Source organism: Dendrobium catenatum, unplaced genomic scaffold, assembly GCF_001605985.2.
Source record: "Dendrobium catenatum unplaced genomic scaffold, ASM160598v2 fragScaff_scaffold_1061, whole genome shotgun sequence".
Lineage (NCBI taxonomy): Eukaryota > Viridiplantae > Streptophyta > Magnoliopsida > Asparagales > Orchidaceae > Dendrobium > Dendrobium catenatum.
In genome coordinates, this window is record NW_021319523.1 from 3454135 (window position 1) to 3474354 (window position 20220).

Here is a 20220-nt window from a genome sequence, read left to right on the forward strand (position 1 = left end):
AAAAGTCATTTCTAATATTTTCTAATCAAGTCTTTTTAGGTCTACCTCTATCTTTCTTAACATAAGTCAAATCTAATACATCTACTTTTCTAATCGGGTCATCGGAAGGTCACCGTTTTATGTGACCAAACCATCTAAGGCGACTCTCTCTAATCTTATCTTCCACTGGAGCTACTTTAACCTTTTCACGTATATGCTTATTTTGTATCATTTCTCTAAGAGTAAAGCCACTCATCCACCTGAGCATCCTCATATCTACAACACTTAACTTAATATTATGCTTCTCTTTTAATGGCCAACATTCTGCACCATATTTACAAATCAAGTACCTACAAAAAAACTAATTAGGGAGCCTATGTATTTAAACCAATGGAATATAACGAGAGAAGATAACATGGGTTAGGTTTTTATTATGAATTTTATTATTTGGTTGAGAAATGAAAGAATAAAGTTAAAAGTATGGTGGTTCTATAAATATGCAAAATTTTAGTTTTACGTATAAAATTTTCTTTCGGTTTTTTGAAAAAGATTCGATGCTTGTTATTTGGATTTGGCTTCTTTTTGAAAGTTCTGATCTTTGGCTATAAAGAAACTAACTTGGTATCTCCTTCTCTTTTGACGGCAATTTATTTAATCATATTCTCTACTAATTGATCTAGAAATAAGTGACTGGGATTTTCTGGAGAGATTCGAACCTTTTATGTTTATTTTCTTTCTTTAGTTGACCGGTAAGTGTCTCTTTTCTTTATGACAAGAGCACCTTATTTTTTAAAATTTATGATGAAGTACTCTTTTTCATTTAACCCTTGCAAATTAAGCCAGTTAGCATTAGATTAGCTGAATTAATATTCTTTTTTTTACTTGTAAATTGCCTACCCTTAACAATGAAGAAAATGAAAAGCACCCAATACTCTTCTTTCTTAGGCATTCTGACCTAAACCCGGCAGTTGTATTCAAAGGGGTTGGAGAGGGAATTTTTTAGGACTTTTTTTAATTTATAGATAATAAATGTGATTGGCCAGTTTCTTGTCAATATTCAGCTGGCTAAAAAACTTTTTGGTAATACTTGTTAAACTCTGTTCGATGATAATTCGTTAATGGTTACTTGGCAGCCAAAAAGGACTATCAATCGACCAAAAATAACAAGTTCATTATGAGAGTTGTTTGCATAATTAATATCTTAGTAACTGTGTTATTTTTTAGTCCTTTTGCCTTCACTTTTGAGTGGATACGCACAAAAACATTAAAGAACTTTTAAGAGCTAAAAATTTCTAAGGACTTCATATATCAGTTCAAAGCTTATGCTCTGCTTGAGTGCTATCATGCATTGGCCTTTGGGAGAGGCTTTGATCAAGCTTGGATGGTCTTGGCCTTATTTGTTCAAGCAGTGATGATTCCACACGGCAATTCTCTCTTTTCAGGAAATGGATTGAGATTGTCACATAGATGGAGGGTGGTTAGCAAGTTTCTATTGCTGAGTATGATCGAATCCTTAAGATAGAGCTTGTTGCGGAGCTTGAAATTCCTTGCAGAAATTTCTACTTTCATTTGAAGATGATAACATTTCAGCAAAGATTGACATGGAAGAGTTTAATTTCTATGCTAATGCTATAGTAGAACTTGATATAAAATTCAAAGGCTAAAAGTGGCCACATTTTATAAATTAGTCAATGTCGGTTGACCAAAAGTGATTCTAGAGTCATAATGATCAAATTTTGTGCTCCAACCTCCAACCATAGATTTTGAGTTTTAAAAATGGATGAAAGCCTATGAGCTTGTTGCTGAATTCTGCTATCTTGTTAGCAAAGAAATTGAACTTTTAATATTATGATATCTGCTAAAAATTTAAGGTTTTGCAATTAATCTATGTGAATGATGACATAGCAGTGCTATACATAGAACTGTTCGGACACGATCACATTGGAAATTTCAAATGTCAAGTGGGAGATTGTAAATGTGGTGTCTAAGTTTCTTATCTATCTTGGATAAACTTTTATCTTAATTTTTCTGCGATTTGGCGTCCGCTTCCCTCGGCTGCACGCAGAAACTAAGGAAGAAGGCGTGCTCGGGACGGCTGGAAGGGGGAAACCACGGGTTCGCGTGTAAAGACCATTTTGCTCCCAGGTTCGTCCGGACGAAGTTCGATCGTCCAGGACGATCGGTACAGGTTGTGCAGGAAAACAGTTCTGGCTGTATGGTTTGTTTGGACGAAAATGGGATCGTCTGGACGAAATTCTTACTGAGAGCAAGTCGTACGGGACGATAATTAATTTCGTCTGGACGAAATTCGTTCAGAGCCAAATCGTCCCGGGACGAAGTTGCGATCGTCTGGGATGATCAGTCTGGATATATAAGGAAATGAGATATTTTTGGAAAGAAAAGGACGTCCAGGAGAGAGAAAAATGAAGGAAAAGAGGATTTTTGAGCGACTCCGGTCTGTTTTCGTCCGTTGTGGTAGTTAGAGAAGTTGACCGACTCGAGGTAAGGCACATTCCGCCTTTCTCAATCTGACATTATCTATTCTGTAAAGCTGTAATGTGATTTTATCTGATTTCTGTACGACTCTGATTATTCCGTATGATTCTGTCTGCTCTGTGACATGAAAGCTTTATGATATCCGATTTGATATGACTTCAGTCTTTCGTATCCGATGTTTGATTTCTGATTGAGCTATTATCTGTTCTGTCTGTTATACGATTTCTGTACGATTGTTCGATTTCTGTACAGATACTTTTATGATGTGAGTTTCTGATGATTTTGATTGGTGATTGATGTCTTGTTGAGCTGTTAGCTCATCTTTGTTTTCTGCGTGGTTTTCAGGTTCTGGGAAAGGGAAGGAGGTCTTGGACTAGATGTTCTGAGTCTGATCTGTGATTAGGTACTTGATACTTTTGATTTTTGTACAGTCATGGCTTTTCTGTTCTGTTCTATTCTTTCTGTCTGAAGCCATGCACTGTATCTGTATATGATTATTTTGATGAAAGAAAAGATAGATGAACTGCGCTGTGTTTGGATGTTTATAGTAGCTCTGTGTTTTTCTATATGTGTTATATTTGAAAGAAAGTTCTGAAGCAAATTCCAAAGCCAGATCCTGGATTTTCAATGGCTGTGTCGCAGCCCGATGCGAGCGGGATCCGTCCCGGTCGGGTTGGGTCGTGACATCGCGGCTGGAAGAAGACTCGAAACTGCTCGCGGGAAAGACCTCCGTTGCTCGCCTCAATTGCTCGAACTAATAGAATAAGAATAGCGAGATTATGGTGACGGACGTGAACCGGTGCTTATTTGTTGTTTTTTTTCTTTTTTCTTTTTAGTTTAATTATGTAATACACGCGTGTCCAATTTAATATTGTTTTAAAATAGGACATACTAATATGATTCATTTGCACTTGATTTCTTAGATAGTGGTTATATAACCCAATTCACGGTTAATTTTTTAATATTGTAGCTACATAACTTAATTCACAGTTAATTTTTTAATATTGTTGCTACATAACTCATTTCACATTTGATATTCCAAGATGATGGCTATCAAACTTTAGCTTTATTTAATTGAACCTTGCTATCTATCATATCTTAAGCATCCTATAAAGAGATGGTTTCATTGTATTGAAGTAGCCCACAATCAGTAGCATATAATGAGAAGGTGAGAAGAGGAAGAGAGAAGGGAAGAGAAAAAGTAGCTCTAGCAACAAAGTAGAGAAAAGAGAAGGAGAAGGAACATCAAAATGTTATTCTCGACATTCATCCCTTGTCTTCACAACAGTGTTTGTGTGTTTCCTTTTATTCATTAAGATAGAGAAGGTGGTATCTTTGTCTATTTTCGTATGAAATATAATGTCTTCATTTACCTAATTTGAAGCTTAGTGGAATATTTGATTTCTATGTGATCATTGACATAGGTGAATCATCCCCGAATCAAAAACAAATAAATAGGAGGAGAGAAGAGTAATAGAAAATGCAAGACATGTAGAAGCTCTTGTAGCAAAGAAAAGAAAAGAAAATAAAATAAAGAAAAATAAAACTAAAAGCAACATCATTGCCTTATTCTATACGTCCAACTCTCCTCTTCACAACAGGTGGCTTAGTTCTCTTTTCATTCGTTAGAGTGTAATATCTTCATGCACCTCTTTTGAAGTTTAGTGAATATTTGATCTCTATGCGATCATGGATGTAAGTGAATTTCACTAAACTACATAAGCATGTTTCTTGTGCTTGAAATCTTTGGTGTGGTTGTTATAATATCTTCATTTAATTTTTGCTTGAAAATTTATCACTATCCTAAGATTTTCATCAGGTCAATGCTACTAAAGATTGAGCTTCCTTTAGAGTAGTTGGTGCAGGAGGTTTATAGTTTTTAAATTAGATTCTCTTGAACATATTTATTGGCTGAGATGACGCAATGATTGAACCGGATATAGTTAGTATAATATTTATCAATTAAGTACACACTCCTCTTTAGAAGGTCATCTTTTGGGGTCTTCCAAAGTTTGTTGGAGCATTACCAAAATTTGTTTGGATGGCTAATCATTGACCAAAAGTTGGTTGACCATCATTCATTTATCAATGAATTGTTTGTGGTTGTGATCGAAATGTCAGTTCACCACTAAATGTCAGATCTACTGCCTCCAAAGTCCAAACAGTGGAACCGCAAACATAAACTCCAGTTTAGAGCATGATACTTGGAGCTTTCTCAAGGGGTGAAAGAAGGAGAAGGAAACTTGTAGGCCGCGCTTTTTATCTTCATTATCATTCCTAGTAGCATAGTTAAGGAATTAAAGGAAATAAAGAAATATAAGTTTAGTTAATACGCTGATAAGTGTTCTTATTTGCAAGGATTAAACAATTAGAATCATCCTAATATAAACTCGTAATACTTGTATCATTTACACAAAGAGATAAACTTTGAGGATATCATTTAAAATTTTCCCACTTTTGAATATATGTCTGCTCATATGAGATAAATGGATTAAATTCAAGATTTTATGAAGTATTTACTGGATTTCACAATAGAAAGGGAGTTGAGGAGTTCTCATTTCAAAATATTGAACTTGATTATTCGAGCAGAACTCCTAGTTGGACAACTAATGTTTGCATCTCTATGATGATGAAATATTGGAATGTTGTTACATGTGAAATGAGTACTCTTCGTAATCACACCATTCAAAGAGTATTCTGGTCACATATCTATTACTTTCAAGCAGGCGATAGCTCAAATACATTCAAATTATTCATGCTCTTAAAAGCACAATTTTGCCATGGTTAACCATCTTTGCTAATGATAGTTAGGACGAAGTAAATAAGATGAATAGGGATGTAGTGGAAAATTGATCAGTAGATCAAATAACTTGATGATGTGGGGACTAGCCGAGATGATGTAATAGCTAGGAAGGGACTTACTAGATGATTTATGAGGTCACCAATGTTATTAAAAGTATGCTTTAGTAGTAAAGCAAAGCGATGCATTGACTCTGAGCATCGTTTGCTTGTGCGCTGCTTTGTCACATCGCATTCAAGCATCATGTACTTAGCTCAAAGTCAAAAAGAGATTTTGGCTCAACCTTCATGGTTTGGTTTAACACTTGCAATAACTAGGCATGAATGTTTACTTCTTACTATTTGTCGCTATCATGGAGTCATTGATTATTGTTTCTCCATTCTTTCTTGTTGGAGCTATTTTTTTTCTTTGTGATTCTTTTTGTCACTCTCTCTTTCCCTCTAGTTTGCTATAGACTTCTCATTGATTCTATTGGTGACACTAGTAACTTCCTATTCATAAGCTTAAGAATGCATCCCAATGCCTCATACTCATACTCTCTTTCGCTTCATACTATCTCTATTTCTTGGTCTTTAATTGGTCGCTCAATCTCATGAATATTCTTAAATTTTAAATATTTCATCAGCATTTTGTTATTTATCTTTATTTTTTTCGAATAGCTAAAAATTATGATTATTTAGTATATCATTATATTTATTGAAAATTATTACCTAATGTGTTTTAAATTTTATTGATTAAATGACCTATTGATGCACATAATATATGCATATATATTATACAAGTCATGAATACGGTTCATTTTGTGCTTTGTGTATTTCTCTAGCTTTTAAAATTAATGTCGAAAGGATTCCAGTCCCAAGTTGAAGAACCTAATGTTTAATTTGTCTAATTATTATAAGTTTTGTAAGTTTCTTTTATTCTTAGGAAGGTAATCTCTTTTGTGATCAAAAATTTGGGTCCCTCTCCCAAATTTTTGATTGCATCAAATAGCCAGGGATACTAAGAAGGCTTCCAGAAGGAGCCTGAGAGTTAACTTCAGAACTCAAGAAGACTTAAGTATTAACCCTGCAATAATGATGGAAACCTGAAAACGCCAATCCACATTTTTGGCGCTAATGGTGAGAGTTATATCTCAGCACTTCCTTATTTTGATTGATGATGCCTTGTAATAAATATATGACACATATTGTGTGTTATAAGCATTTAATTTAGCCCATGTTATAATCAACATGCATGCCTGATTACAAGGTGTCATCATTATAAAGATGGGATGTGATGGAGCACAACTAGATATAAAGTTGATCAAAACTTGATAAAAAGTCTAACAACCTTACAGGGGAAATTGACTATCAGTTGTAGGTACTCCACAACCCATCTGCCTAGAGATAGATTCCATTATCATTGATGAGATGACATAGAATAACACGGAGAACATAAATTTGCAATCAAATAGAAAGATAGGTCACTTATAGTTAAGGATTACATAAATTTTAACTATGTTGAGTAAGTTCATTTAGGCTCGGGTGTATTGATGCGAAATATCAAGAAACTTAAGCATTGAATTAGCGCCCAGTACCTCTATTGTGAGTTGCAATGATTGTTGGATAGCTTTAAGTTCTCGTGTGGCATCGTTAGTTAAGTTTGTTTCTTCATAGCACAACAGTGAACAAAAATTATATAGACTCCGTGGTTCAAGATTGATTCTAATGGTAGTTTGGAAAGCTTGATAACTAGAAGGGAGACCATTGAGGATGTAAAGAACAATATCCTTAGGATTCAATGAAGAAATCGTAGTTGTTATCATATTTTTCTTGGTTTTTTAGACAAACTGATATATCATAGCATTGTAATGAATGTCATGACCTAGGTCAATTACTCGCAATATCAAGTCGGAAAAAAATGATCAAACTCTAATTAATTTTGTTCTATCAAAAATTAAAACAATCCAATAAAATTTCTTCGAAATTTAAAAAGTGCTACTAATTATTTACCATAGTTTAAAGCATATTCTACTCCAAAGATCTCAAAACAATTGAACTTAAATCAAATACAAAAAATTGTTTAATACCTATTCTCATTTTCTTCTATATATAAACTTTCGATGTCAGTCATTTAACTTTTAGAAGTCTTGCTTGAAACATTATATTTAGTGGGTTGGGTTTTAAATAATAAACTAATTGGCTAATTATAATTCATTAATATAACAATTCAAAAAGAAATAGAAATTAATATGCGAGTTATCCTAAGTAATCATTAAACATTTTATTTATGAGAATTTAAACATGCATATTTGGTAAGATAAAATCAATATCATTTTACTGAAGATAACATTTTGTAATGTATTAATCAAATTATAACTTTAAATATAGCACTCGTCTCAGGAGCACCAACTTGCAGCAATTAAGGCATAATCATTTTTATTTTCATTTCATTTTCCAAACCTTCTTTATTTTACATGAGTACATTGTGTTTCTAGCTAGTATCATAGGGGAGTGAACTCCTTTATTTTTATTTTTCAAGCCTTCTCTATTTTATGTGAGTACAATGTGTTTCTAGCTAGTATCATAGGGGAGTAGGGGTGTAAACGAGTCGAGTCGAGTTTTAGCACTATCGAGCTCAGCTCGTTAGTTGGAAAGTGAGCTCGAGCACGAGCTCGAACTCGAGCTCGTCCTACTATAAACGAGCTCGAGCCGGCTCGTGAGCTTTGGCAAGCTAAATTCGTTTTCCAAAAAAGCTGCAGCATTTATGATAAAATTCAATTTTTTAAAAAAGCTACAGCACTATTCAAAATAAAGCTGCACAATTTTCCAAAAAAAAGCTCCCGTCGGAACACCTTTTACCGCAAACTCCTTCATTTCAATATGTAGATGCATTTCTCTTCATTTGAAATAAAATGTCTTTCATTTAATATCATTACAAAATGAAAATATTTATGTGAGGAGATGACACATCTTGTTAATAATTAAATTATAACATTAACATATGGAAGTACATGCAAGTCTTTGCATCAAGCTAGAAATAAGAATTGTAAATTTCCAAAATAAAATTATGACCACCTATCTCAAATCCTTTTAGAAGATTGATTCTTTCACTTCAATGTTACTTCAACAATGTTAGTTTAACCTTGGTCAATTCTTTTGTAATTCACAGTGCATGCAACATATATACATTTATATCAAATTGTTTGTTTACATTCATTATAATTTCCTAGAACTTAATTCATAACTAACAAATAAATGTAATCTTTTAAATTAATCTAATGATAATCAAAATAATTAAATTTGAGGTTTAATTTTTACCTTAATTATAAAGGAGAAGGGAAACTCTTTTCTCTTGCATATACTAATCTTCTTCACTTAAAATCCTATGTTTTGAAATATAAAGAAAGCCTTAGCTTTTATATCTTCCTTCATGCAAAACCAAAGTTTCTTACTTTACTCTTCTCCTACACATCTAAATCTTGAAACAATTTCATTGTAAATTTATACTAAGGTTTATTAAACTCTAATGAAATTGTTCTTATTTTGCTCAAATCTAAAAATTAATATATCTTTCATGTGTCTTTTATAAACCACATATATGATGCTTGTTGTTCTAGGTACCTCACTTTCAATCATTTTCTTCTTCTTTCCTTCTTCCCCATCTCACTCTTGCTTTCCTTTCTCTGTCGAGGCTAGCGTTGAAGGTATCAACAGCACCAAAGGCAGCGTTGGAGGTGTTGAAAGGAAGCGTCACCTCCCTAGCTTGCGTGCTTCTCACTTATCTTTGCTCAAGTTTGCCCTTCTTTCCTCTGTCTCCTTATGTTGAATGAGGTGAAACTGCACAGACTGCTCTATGTTTCTTTATCGTGCCCTCTCGTCTTCTCTGTGTTATGCCTACTCTATCTGGTACGAAATTGCTCTTAATGAATGCATCGATGATCGATTACGTCGGTCATTTGAATTGACTTGGTCGGTTCAATTGGATTGGTCATTACAATGAAACACATTGTTCATCTATATTATATAGGATCAATTTGTGAACTGTAATCTCCTATAAATGGTGCTCCAAATCTCCTTACACGAATCAAGATTTAAAATGTGAGGTAATAAGAGTGCGGTTATGATAGAGGAGAAGGAAGAGGCTATGTTTTGATCTACTAGCATCCTAGTTGAGTCTTATGTGTTAGAAACAGTTTCGCGAACTGCTGTAGAGATTTGCTGTGCAGGACGAACAATCGAACCATCAAGATAACTTTCAAATCCATTTTCCCTGAAAACTTCAAGAACTTGGGAGTAGCGGGTAAGATGGTTTTCAGTAGTTACCTGAAATTTTTTATGGTAGACATCAAAATTATAAGCTGAGAAATGAGAGAAACTATTCACTGAAGCAATATCTGCATCATTGCTCATAGAGGTATTCAAAGCCATAAGTAGTCGAATGAAGCATAAGCCGATAAAGCACTTGATATGGCTCTGATGCCATGTTAACAGAGCAAATGAAATTGGAGAGGAAGAGTAAGGACAGCTAACAGCATTTCTCATTCATTTCAATACAACAGCGAAGATTATAAACCAGGAAATCAAATCATCACAATATCAGCATTAGTTACTATCCTATGGCTGTGATCAAATGGATGGTTAGGAAAGCACAGTGAGGATTTGCAGATGGATCATTTCAAGGTCAGAGCAGGCAGAATCAGTGATCAAATCATTTTATTCCGTTAACAAACGCAACCTTCAAAATGAATTCAGAGATTGCCTCTGAACTCTCCTTTGAGTATTGCTTTAATCTTTGTTAACTCAAACATACCTTCATTAATTCCTTGGTAGATTGTGAACAAAGCCTTGCTCTCCCTCTAATTCTTTGAGCTGCTCCGTTTTCTTCGTAGATGCTTTCTTCTGCAGGTTATAGTTCATCATCTATAGTTTCCATTAACTCCCAAACATCTGCAGAGCCCAAAAAAGCCTTCATTTGGATACACCCAATCTCATAATTGTCAATCCAAACAGTGAATTTGACAATCTGTAATTGAAAAGTGCTGGTTGAGGCCATTGTTTATCCTGAATACTATTAGAAGACAAAATCTGTAACCTTAGTGTCTTGAAGTGTATTTACATCTTTACCTTACTTTATGTCTATATAGTAATGTCCTGTACGCTTTACCATGAATATAGAAAATATTATTTTGGTTTCTTGTTTCTGGCGTTCTTGCTCGCTTCCCGAAACTTTCCTTTCTCCTACAAACTCTTTCATGGTATCATGAGCCATTAGGGAAAAACTAGTTCCCATGGAAACTTTACCTCCTTCCTCCTCCTCCTCCTCCTCCTCCGCTGTTCAAACCGAAACCATCAGCCCCTCCACCACAATACCGCCGAACCTCAAGTTTCTTGTATCTAATATCAAGAATCTTGCCCCACACCATCTCACGCCGGACAACTATCATATCTGGCGGGTTCAGCTGCTCCAACACTTCACGACAAATGGATTTGCTAGTCATCTTCTTGGCACCATTCCTCCACCTCTCGACACGTCTTCCACAGCTTATGCGCAATGGTTCATCATAGATAGCAATCTTCTTCTGCATTATTTTCAATTGTATCTCAATCGATTCTACCCTACATACTCACCTCCACCACCGCTCACGAGGCTTGGATGGTTCTTGAAAAACGTCTTCAACCAACTAGCCACTCCCATGTTATTCAGCTCAAGAATGAGCTCTATCGAACTCAGATGAAAGATCTCTCGGTTCAACAGTACCTCACCCGCATCAAGACAATCGTGGATAATATTTCAGCTTCCGGCTCCAAGATTGAATCTGAAGACATCATGCTTCACATTCTCAATGGCTTACCTCCAACTTATAACTCTTTTAAATCTACTATCCGTAACTCTCTATTACCCATTGATCTTGATACTTTTTATGCACTTTTATGCAACGAAGAGATACATCTTCATCAAGAAACTCTGCAAGATCAGCCCGGTAATGTATCCCCTGCGGCCCTCTATGCTGCTCCTCTCAACTCATCTCGGCCTCGCAACAGCAACAATCGACGATACACCAAACCGAAGCCTTCCTCCCAACCGGCTCCGGTCACTCAGCTCAATTCCTCAGGACCACAGCAACAGAACCGTCCAACTTGCCATATCTGTGGAAAACTAGGCCATATCGCACTCAATTGTTGGCACCGCAACAATCCCAAGTATGCTCCTACGGATACACGCCAGCCTCGGGCTATGTTCGCGAATCCAGCAGCACAGGTCAATCAAGATTGGATTCTTGACTCCGGTGCCTCCGCCCATCTAACGCCGGATGCTAATCATCTCTACTATCCTTCCTCCTACCAAGGTTTGGACACGGTCTCGACCGCAAATGGTAACGCTCTTCCTATCTCCAACTCCGGTCAAGGACTTCTTCCCTTACCGGACACGACTCGTAAGTTGAAACTTAACAACTCTTACATGTTCGCTCTCTTACGCATAACTTGTTATCAGTTTCCAAACTTACCTCAGATAATTATGTTTCAATTGCTTTCGATGCTAACGGTTTTGTTATCAAGGACTCTCGGAACCATCGTCCACTGCTTCATGGACAACTTCATAATGGACTTTACCATATTCGCACAGCTTCGTCTCCTACACCGATAGCTCTCACGGCAACGTCTTCTACCTCTCGGCATTGGCATACTCGCCTTGGTCATCCCAACAAAGATGCCCCACAACGTTCTTTCTAGGCTTTTTCTGGAAATTAAATCTGTATCTAAATCTTTCTTTTGTGATTCTTGTAACCGGGCCAAGAGCTACAAATTAGTTTTTAATAACAGCACTTCCCTTACCACTGCACCTTTTGAACTCATTCATACTGACACATGGGGTCCGGCTCCACACCCGTCTTTGGATGGTCATCGCTACTACGTTTTATTTATTGATGACTTCACCCGGTTTTCTTGGCTGTATCTTCTTTTTGCCAAGAGCGATGTTTTCACAGCATTTAAACATTTTTGTAATATGATTAAGACTCAACATAACAAGATTCCCAAAATTCTTCGCTCTGACGGTGGCGGTGAATACACTAGCCACGCCTTTCGTTCATACCTCCACGAACACGGGATGCTACATCAACTCTCGTGTCCTCATACTCCTGAGCAGAATGGCCTCGCTGAACGTAAACACCGGCACCTACTTGACCTCACCCGTGCTCTTCTCCATGACTCCGGCATACATACAAAGTTCTGGTCGTATGCTATCACTACGGCTAACCATTTAATCAACCGCCTGCCGTCTAAAACCATTTCGAATCAAATTCCTTATCAGCTTCTTCACGAGATCTCTCCGTCTTATACTCACCTTCGCACCGTCGGCTGCTTGTGCTATCCTTGGCTGAAGCCGTACACTACGGACAAATTCACACCCCGCTCCTCACCTTGCGTCTTCATCGGTTATTCCTCACAGCAAAAAGGCTATATCTGTCACAATTACACTAACGGTCGCACTTATACCTCTAGGCATGTAGTGTTTTACGAAGAATCCTTTCCACTTAAAAATACCATGAACTCGCAATCTAAACCTGATCCCACTATCAACAATCCCACGCCACCTCTCCTTTTAATTCCCACAACTTCCATTTCATCCACACCCATGAACAACACAGCTCAACCTATGACTTCCGTCCCTCCGCAATCTGACCCTAGTTTGCTCAATTCTCCGCTGCACCCTACACTGAGATCTCCTATCCCCTCGGCCTCCACCCAGGGCATACTCACACAACCGCATTCACCGTCTTTACTGACTCGTGCTGTCCACCCGATGCAAACAAGGCTCAAATCTGGAATAATTAAACCAAAGCCTATTTTTAATCTCTTTGCTCCGACCACTTCACCAACCACACCAACCTCCTACATTCAAGCTCTCAAGACCACTCATTGGAGAACTGCTATGCAACAAGAATTCGACGCCCTACAACGGCAAGCCATCTGGACTCTTGTTTCCCCTCCACCCGATAAGCCAGTTCTAGGCTGTAAATGGGCATACAAAATCAAGCTCCTTCCCAGTGGTCAAGTCGACCGTTACAAAGCATGACTTGTGGCCCTCGGTTATGATCAACAGTTTGGGATAAACTACACCGAGACCTTTAGCCCTGTCGCCAAGATGCCGACCATCCGCCTCCTACTCACCCTGTCGCTCATCCGACATTGGCCCATGTATCAATTGGACATCTCCAACGCTTTTCTTCATGGCGATCTCCCCGACGACATCTACATGCGCCAACCGCCTGGATTCACCGACCCTGCTCAACCTCACGCGGTGTGCAAACTCCACAAATCTCTTTATGGGCTCAAACAAGCACCGCGGCAATGGTTTCAAACGTTAACTAGCTTTCTTCAGCAACAAGGATTCGGGTTTAGTCGTTCTGATCCCTCTCTTTTAATTTTTCATCGCAATCATATTCACATGTACTTACTTATCTATGTTGATGATTTCCTAGTGACCGGGAACGATGAGGCAGCAATCCGACACCTCCTTCAACAATTGCAATCTCAGTTTGCTCTCAAACAGCTGGGCACCATCTCTCTATTTCTCGGTATCCAGGTGACTCGCTCAAACTCCGGCTATTTTTTATCTCAAGAACACTATGCTACTAAACTTCTCAATGATGCAGGTTACAAAGATTGCAAAGCGGCTCCCACTCCTATCACGCCGAATTCAAAACAACCGGTTCATATCAGCCCGCCCTTCGCTGATCCGTCCCTCTACCGCCGGTTGGCTAGTTCGCTTCAGTATTTGTCCATAACCAGACCAGACATTGCCTTTGCAACCAATCGGGTGTGTCAGCACATGCAATCTCCCACCGATCAAGACTTCAAGGCTCTCAAACGGCTACTCCACTACATCAAAGGAACCCTTTCCTATGGTCTCCCGATCACTCCTGGCTCGTTTGAACTTCGCTCCTACTCGGATGCCGATTGGGCGTCTGATTCTACAGATCGGAAATCAGTCTTTGGGTACTGCACCTTTCTCGGTCCGAATATCATCTCATGGACTGTGAAAAAGCAGGCGACGGTGGCCAAATCCTCTACCGAAGCCAAATACCGGTCTCTTTCCGCAGCTGCTTCGGATGTCGTCTGGCTTCGTCGACTGTCTTCTGAACTCCAGCTTCCCCAGCACCAACCGACCACCATTCATTGCGACAACACCTCGGCCATGGCTATAGCTAAAAACCCGGTGTTCCATGCTCGCACAAAGCATATAGAGATTGACTACCATTTTATTCGTCAACAAATTGGAGCCGGCGTCATTCAGCTCGAGTACATTCCTTCTCAGGAACAAGTTGCTGATATTTTGACAAAGCCTTTTTCCATCACTCGGTTCCTTGAACTCAGGAGCAAATTAACCATTCGGACTCCGACTGCTTAATTTGAGGGAGGCTATTAGAAGACAAAATCTGTAACCTTAGTGTCTTGAAGTATATTTACATCTTTACCTTACTTTATGTCTATATAATAATGTCCTGTACGCTTTACCATGAATATAGAAAATATTATTTTGATTTCCTGTTTCTGGCGTTCTTGCTCGCTTCCCGAAACTTTCATTTCTCCTACAAACTCTTTCAAATACAAGCTCTGGGAAATTCAGTGTCTGGAGGAGGATCGGGAATGCAACAAGGGAGATTTTTGAATGCACCACAATCAATGTCCTTTCTTAAAATTCTGATCAATGTGGAAAATAGAATGGGAATCTGTTGAGCATCAGCAGCTGGAGATAGCTCCTTCTCTCACTCAGGTTGAATAGATCAATATATACAACAACAACAACATCAAACTTTTATCTCACTATTTGGGTTTGGCTATATGAATCATATTTTAACATTGTATCATGTAAAGAGTCAAATTCTCATAATATTTAGATCAATCTGTCTTGATAGAATATGTTGAGCCACCACCAGCTTTTGCACTCAGCTTTTCTCTGCACCAAACAGTGATGCCATGGCCAATATTGATTGAAACGGGCTCTACTATCTGATTTTGTTGGCTGATGGTAGTGAGGTGGAAGCGGAGATGAACGAAATGGACAAAACAGAATTGAAAGATAAAAACACAGGCAGTTCGTATTTAAGAACTCTGATTTTTTTTTTTTCTACAAGTCAATAATACTTCCAAGTTTATACATATAGCTATTTGGCAAGTTCTAGCACAAGCATGTACTAATAGCTTTTCAATGATCAAAATAACAATTTTTTTTTTCTTGATGACAGGAATGCAAGCCACCTCTACCACCAACTGCAGGTGCAATAAGAACCCCATCCACCAAAATAAGCTCATGTTCTTCATCACATCACCTTAGCCCTCTGTCCTCGTCCTTCCCCAGCCCTGTGCCTTCCTATCATGCCAGTCCAGCATCTTCTTCCTTCCCCAGTCCTTCCAGGCTTGAGAATTACACTACTCCAAGCATCAATCCCTCTCATCTCCTCCCTTTTCTTCGAAACCTCTCCTCTCTCCCGCCCCTTCGCATATCCAACAGCGCTCCGGTGACTCCTCCTCTCTCCTCCCCAACCTCTTCCAGGCCATTGAAGCTCAAGAGGCTGAACTGGGATTATGCCACCCATTATCACCCTATGTTTGCTGCTTCTGCCCCAGCCAGTCCGACTAGAGGCCATCATCAACCTCACCCAGCTACAATACCAGAATGTGGCGAGTCTGATGCTTCGACCATCGATTCCAGCCAATGGGTCAGCTTCCAAAATACGGCTCCGGGGTCGCCGACATTCAACCTGATAAACACGGCGGCCTCAGTGGAAGTGAGTGCTGTGGGTGGAGTAGGCATGGCAGAGTTTGAATTTGGGAGCCCAACGGTCAAGCCGTGGGAGGGGGAGAGGATTCATGAGATTGGTACTGAGGATCTGGAGCTCACATTGAGTCTCGGAAACACTGGAAGCAAATGAATGCTTGTTATATATGTAAATTTCTGATCTGAAAGGATTGGTCACAGTTCCAAATTCATTTTTTTACTCTTTGGAATGGACTTCTAATTCTTTCATTTCTTTGAGCTCAATTCATTCTTAATTGAGCCCAGTGTATGTTCTCATGTTTAAATCTCTGTAAATAATGGCAGGGATCATTACCTTCCTGTTTAATTCTACCCTTATGTATGGAACCAGCTGTTCTACATGTTGTAAGCTAAAGGTTTGCTAAATTAATGGCAGAACTGATCAGAATTTGTGGTTCTAAATGTTTAGCACAATCAGAAGAATGGTTCTGTCATGGGTTTGAATCATTAAGGGATTGTTTGTTTGAGTAATTTTAGTTGCTTTATTGCAGCAGAAATGTAGCCTTAGATGGTTTGGTCGCATAAAATGGCAGCCTTCTGATGACCCAATTAGGAAATTAGATGTATTAGATTTGACTTACGTTAAGAAAGATAGAGAGAGATCTAAAAAGATTTGGTTAGAAAATATTAAAAATGATTTTTGTTTAATGGATTTAGATGAGAATTTGACTATGAGAAAAAAGATTCATGTAGCCGATCCCGTATAGTGGGATAAAAGCTTCTTGTTGTTGTTGTTGTATTGCGGCAAAAATGTGCTGCAAAGTATGTGCACCTGGATTTGATTAAGAAAAATTCAAATATTGTGTTGTTTTTTTTAGAAATGATCTTTCTTAAGAAGATTATTAGATCTGACCTATGGTAGAGGTAGATCTAAAAAGACTTGGGTTGAAAGTATTAGAAATGATTTTTTTTATAAGATTTAAATGAGAATTTGACTCCTAATATGACATAATGGAGAAAAAGATTCATACAGTCGTGGTGAGATAATGACTTGATGTTGTTGTGTTGCAACCTCATAGAATTTTGAACTAATCTATTAAATAAATTTTAAACAACTTCATATATAACAAGTAGAGCCTAAATAAATTTTTATCGGTTTGGGTTAGGTGGACTCTGATTCGAACTTTTGATCTGAATAGCTTTCGAATCAGATTAAAGTTTAGATCGAACCAACATCAATCCAAATCCATTATATGACCCATGTTAGATTAGGTTCTAAAATCATATTTGAGGTTAATTTAAAAGCATATGAACTTATAAAATTAAGAGAATATAAACACTTTTTTTTATTTTTAGAGGGGTAGATTTTCTATTAAATCTTGTAATAAAAAATCAATTAAGATTAATTTTAAAATTTAATAAACTTGATCCTTGTGCTAAAAAATATTATTATATATTTTTAATTATTGGATCAAATTCCTAAGTATAATTAGCATTTATGTCACTAATAAAAAAACTTTTATAAAATCAAATTAAATAAATTATCTAAAACTCTACTAAACTATTATTTTACTAATCTTAAACATAATGCTTCATTAGTGCTATAAAGTATAAAGATATTGGCTTCATTCTTTAAAGTGCTTCTCCATCTAATATATATGACATGCATGCTACTTATAAACATTGTTAAGTATTCTACAAATTATTTTAATTGATAGTGATTTTAACAATAAAAAAAAGAGATAAATAGTATATAAAAATAATTAATTATTCATATATTATACTTTTTTAAAAATAAATTTAAATATTAAAAAAATCACCTTATTGAAAATTCCTTACTCAAATTAAAATAACAAATAAAACATATAATATCATTACTTTTAAATTTTGAGATGCCTCATAACTTAATGTGGCCACATCTTCCTAAAGATCCAAAAAAATAAAAAAAATAAAATATAAAAGCTTATTTAGGACTACGGGGAACATAATCCTAAAGATAAAAAAAAATAAAAAAATAAAATATAAAAGACTACGGGGAACATAAATTAATAAAAAAATATATTTTAGGAATCAAAGCAAAGCATAGAGAGATAAAGAGATTATACTTATAAAGGCCACATTTTGCCAAGTGATTACATTAATAACCATTCATTTAATGTAAACTTAATCATAATTAAGCATCAAATAATAATTTGTTAATCATGCTGAGGCTTTAGCTACTTAGGCCCTAAGCATCAAAAGAGCACTCTACTTTTGAGTAGTAGTTGATTTGTGGGGGTGACTTAGCTTTTTATGGGATGCTTCGAGGCATTTAGGGCCACCATTGTCAAGACAAGAGAGTCCTTGCTCTCAATTTAGGGCACCCTTTTTTATTATTTATTTATTTATTAAAATAAAATAGTGGCCTAAATCTAGATGGAAGAGCTCTTTTCTTTATGCTAAAAAGATAATTAAAAATTATATTTTATAATTATTTTTTGGATGATATTTGTGTACTATTCTTGCTTAAAACAAGGCATAAATTATGGCTATGTTTAAGGAATAATTAAAATTATTTGTGTTGTGTATAGAGTTGAATTTTAGTTAGAGTTGAAATAAAAATAAAAATAAAAGATCAAATTAAATGACATTAATACATTATTCAAAATAATGTTAGAAAATATTTTTGGTATAAATAAATAATGAGTTAAATTTAAAATTAATAGTGTTGTATAATGATATTATATAAATATCATATGATTTTGAGTAGATATCATTCAATTTTATTCATTTTTCTTAATTTTTTAATGAAAAAAATGTTGGATGAGCTCTGAAAGTTTTTTTTTTTTTCATAAAAAAATGTTGTTAGTGATATTCACATAATAAATATATGTTACATTTTTATGATTTTATATTTTTATATTTATCTTGAATTTTCTTTATTTTTTCTGCATGATTTTTTTATTCGTAATTTTGATTAATTTTTGCATTCTATATTATAAAAATTTGTAATCCTTTTTAGGTAAGGAATTTCATAGATGTATAAATATCTACAAATATATTAAATACTAAATAAACTAAATATGCTGTAATAAATAATTTTAATTCATGTAAAAAGTAATAATAATCTTCCATGTCACATCATCTACTTCTAATATATAAATCCCATTTGTATCATAACCTATCAGATCAATTTTTTTTAATCTTTTAATCAACATTATAAGATAGAAGAATAAAGTTTTGTTTGGGATGACTTTCTTACTGCTTCTTAAAGCAACTTTATGGTACAAATATTTTAACTTTTATACGTAAAAGCTGATTTAAAAAGAAGCAAAAAAACCGTCTCAAATAAAGTCTGAATCAAAATTCTCAAACATCTTAATATTCTTTTTCCGATCAGCAATCCCTTCTAAGTTTCATACCCAATATCCTTTAAAACACGTAATCCTTTCGTATTTATCACCTCTTACATCTCTTCATCTCCCATAAAAACTTTCAATATTCATTAGAGACGTACGTAAATCTCAAACATAATCGCTCAATCATAATGAAACCATCATAAAAGACTAAATAAGAGAGATTAAATTAGTCAAGCTTAATAAAAAGCATTCTTAATTAAAAAATTTAGTCCTCTAAGAGCTTATTTCTATCAGTATAATATAATATTAATCTAAATATTGTCACATATTTTAATAAAATGATCTCAAAAGCAATTATTTAAAAATTTTCTTATGGTACGTTCAGCCAGCTTGGAAATAAGTCCCGCACGCGTGCGAGCATCGATGAACGTGCATGGCCACGAATACATGCAAGTGGCCAACTTGTCAAGTCATATGGCCAGCTAATAAGCCTAATTAAGCAGCTAATTAAAGCATCTCATATATAATTAAAGGATTACCAATTCTTAATTAAGCAATTAAAAGGGGTTATTAGAGTGATTAAAGCCAAAACTAATCCAGATTAGCATTAGCGAGGGGTTGGAGGTTGGGAAACAGGAGAAGAGGGTGTCCCAGATAAGGATGCTATCCTATACTGTCATCCTTAATTACTTTAATTAATTAGGTTTTTATGGGGATTAGTCAAAGTAATCACTTTGGCATGTGAGGGAATCCTTCACGAGCCATGCGCATCGTCTTTCTTTTCTTTTATTCTCTCTTTCCTCTCATCCTACCATATATTTAACTCTCTCTCTCTCTCTCTCTCTCTCTATCTAGGTCTCTCTC

At 36.0% G+C, this 20220-nt stretch overlaps 1 protein-coding gene across 1 annotated transcript in view; it reads left to right on the plus strand.

The window, feature by feature from the left end:
- LOC110107589 (protein BZR1 homolog 1) overlaps window positions 1-16480 on the plus strand; it is a 35187-nt gene extending 18707 nt beyond the window's left edge. The window contains exon 2 of the mRNA XM_020837873.2: window positions 15507-16480. Within this exon, the coding sequence (XP_020693532.1) occupies window positions 15507-16193 (687 nt within the window). The 3' untranslated portion in view covers window positions 16194-16480. The remainder of the gene's footprint in view (window positions 1-15506) is intronic.
- Window positions 16481-20220: the final 3740 nt, after the last annotated feature.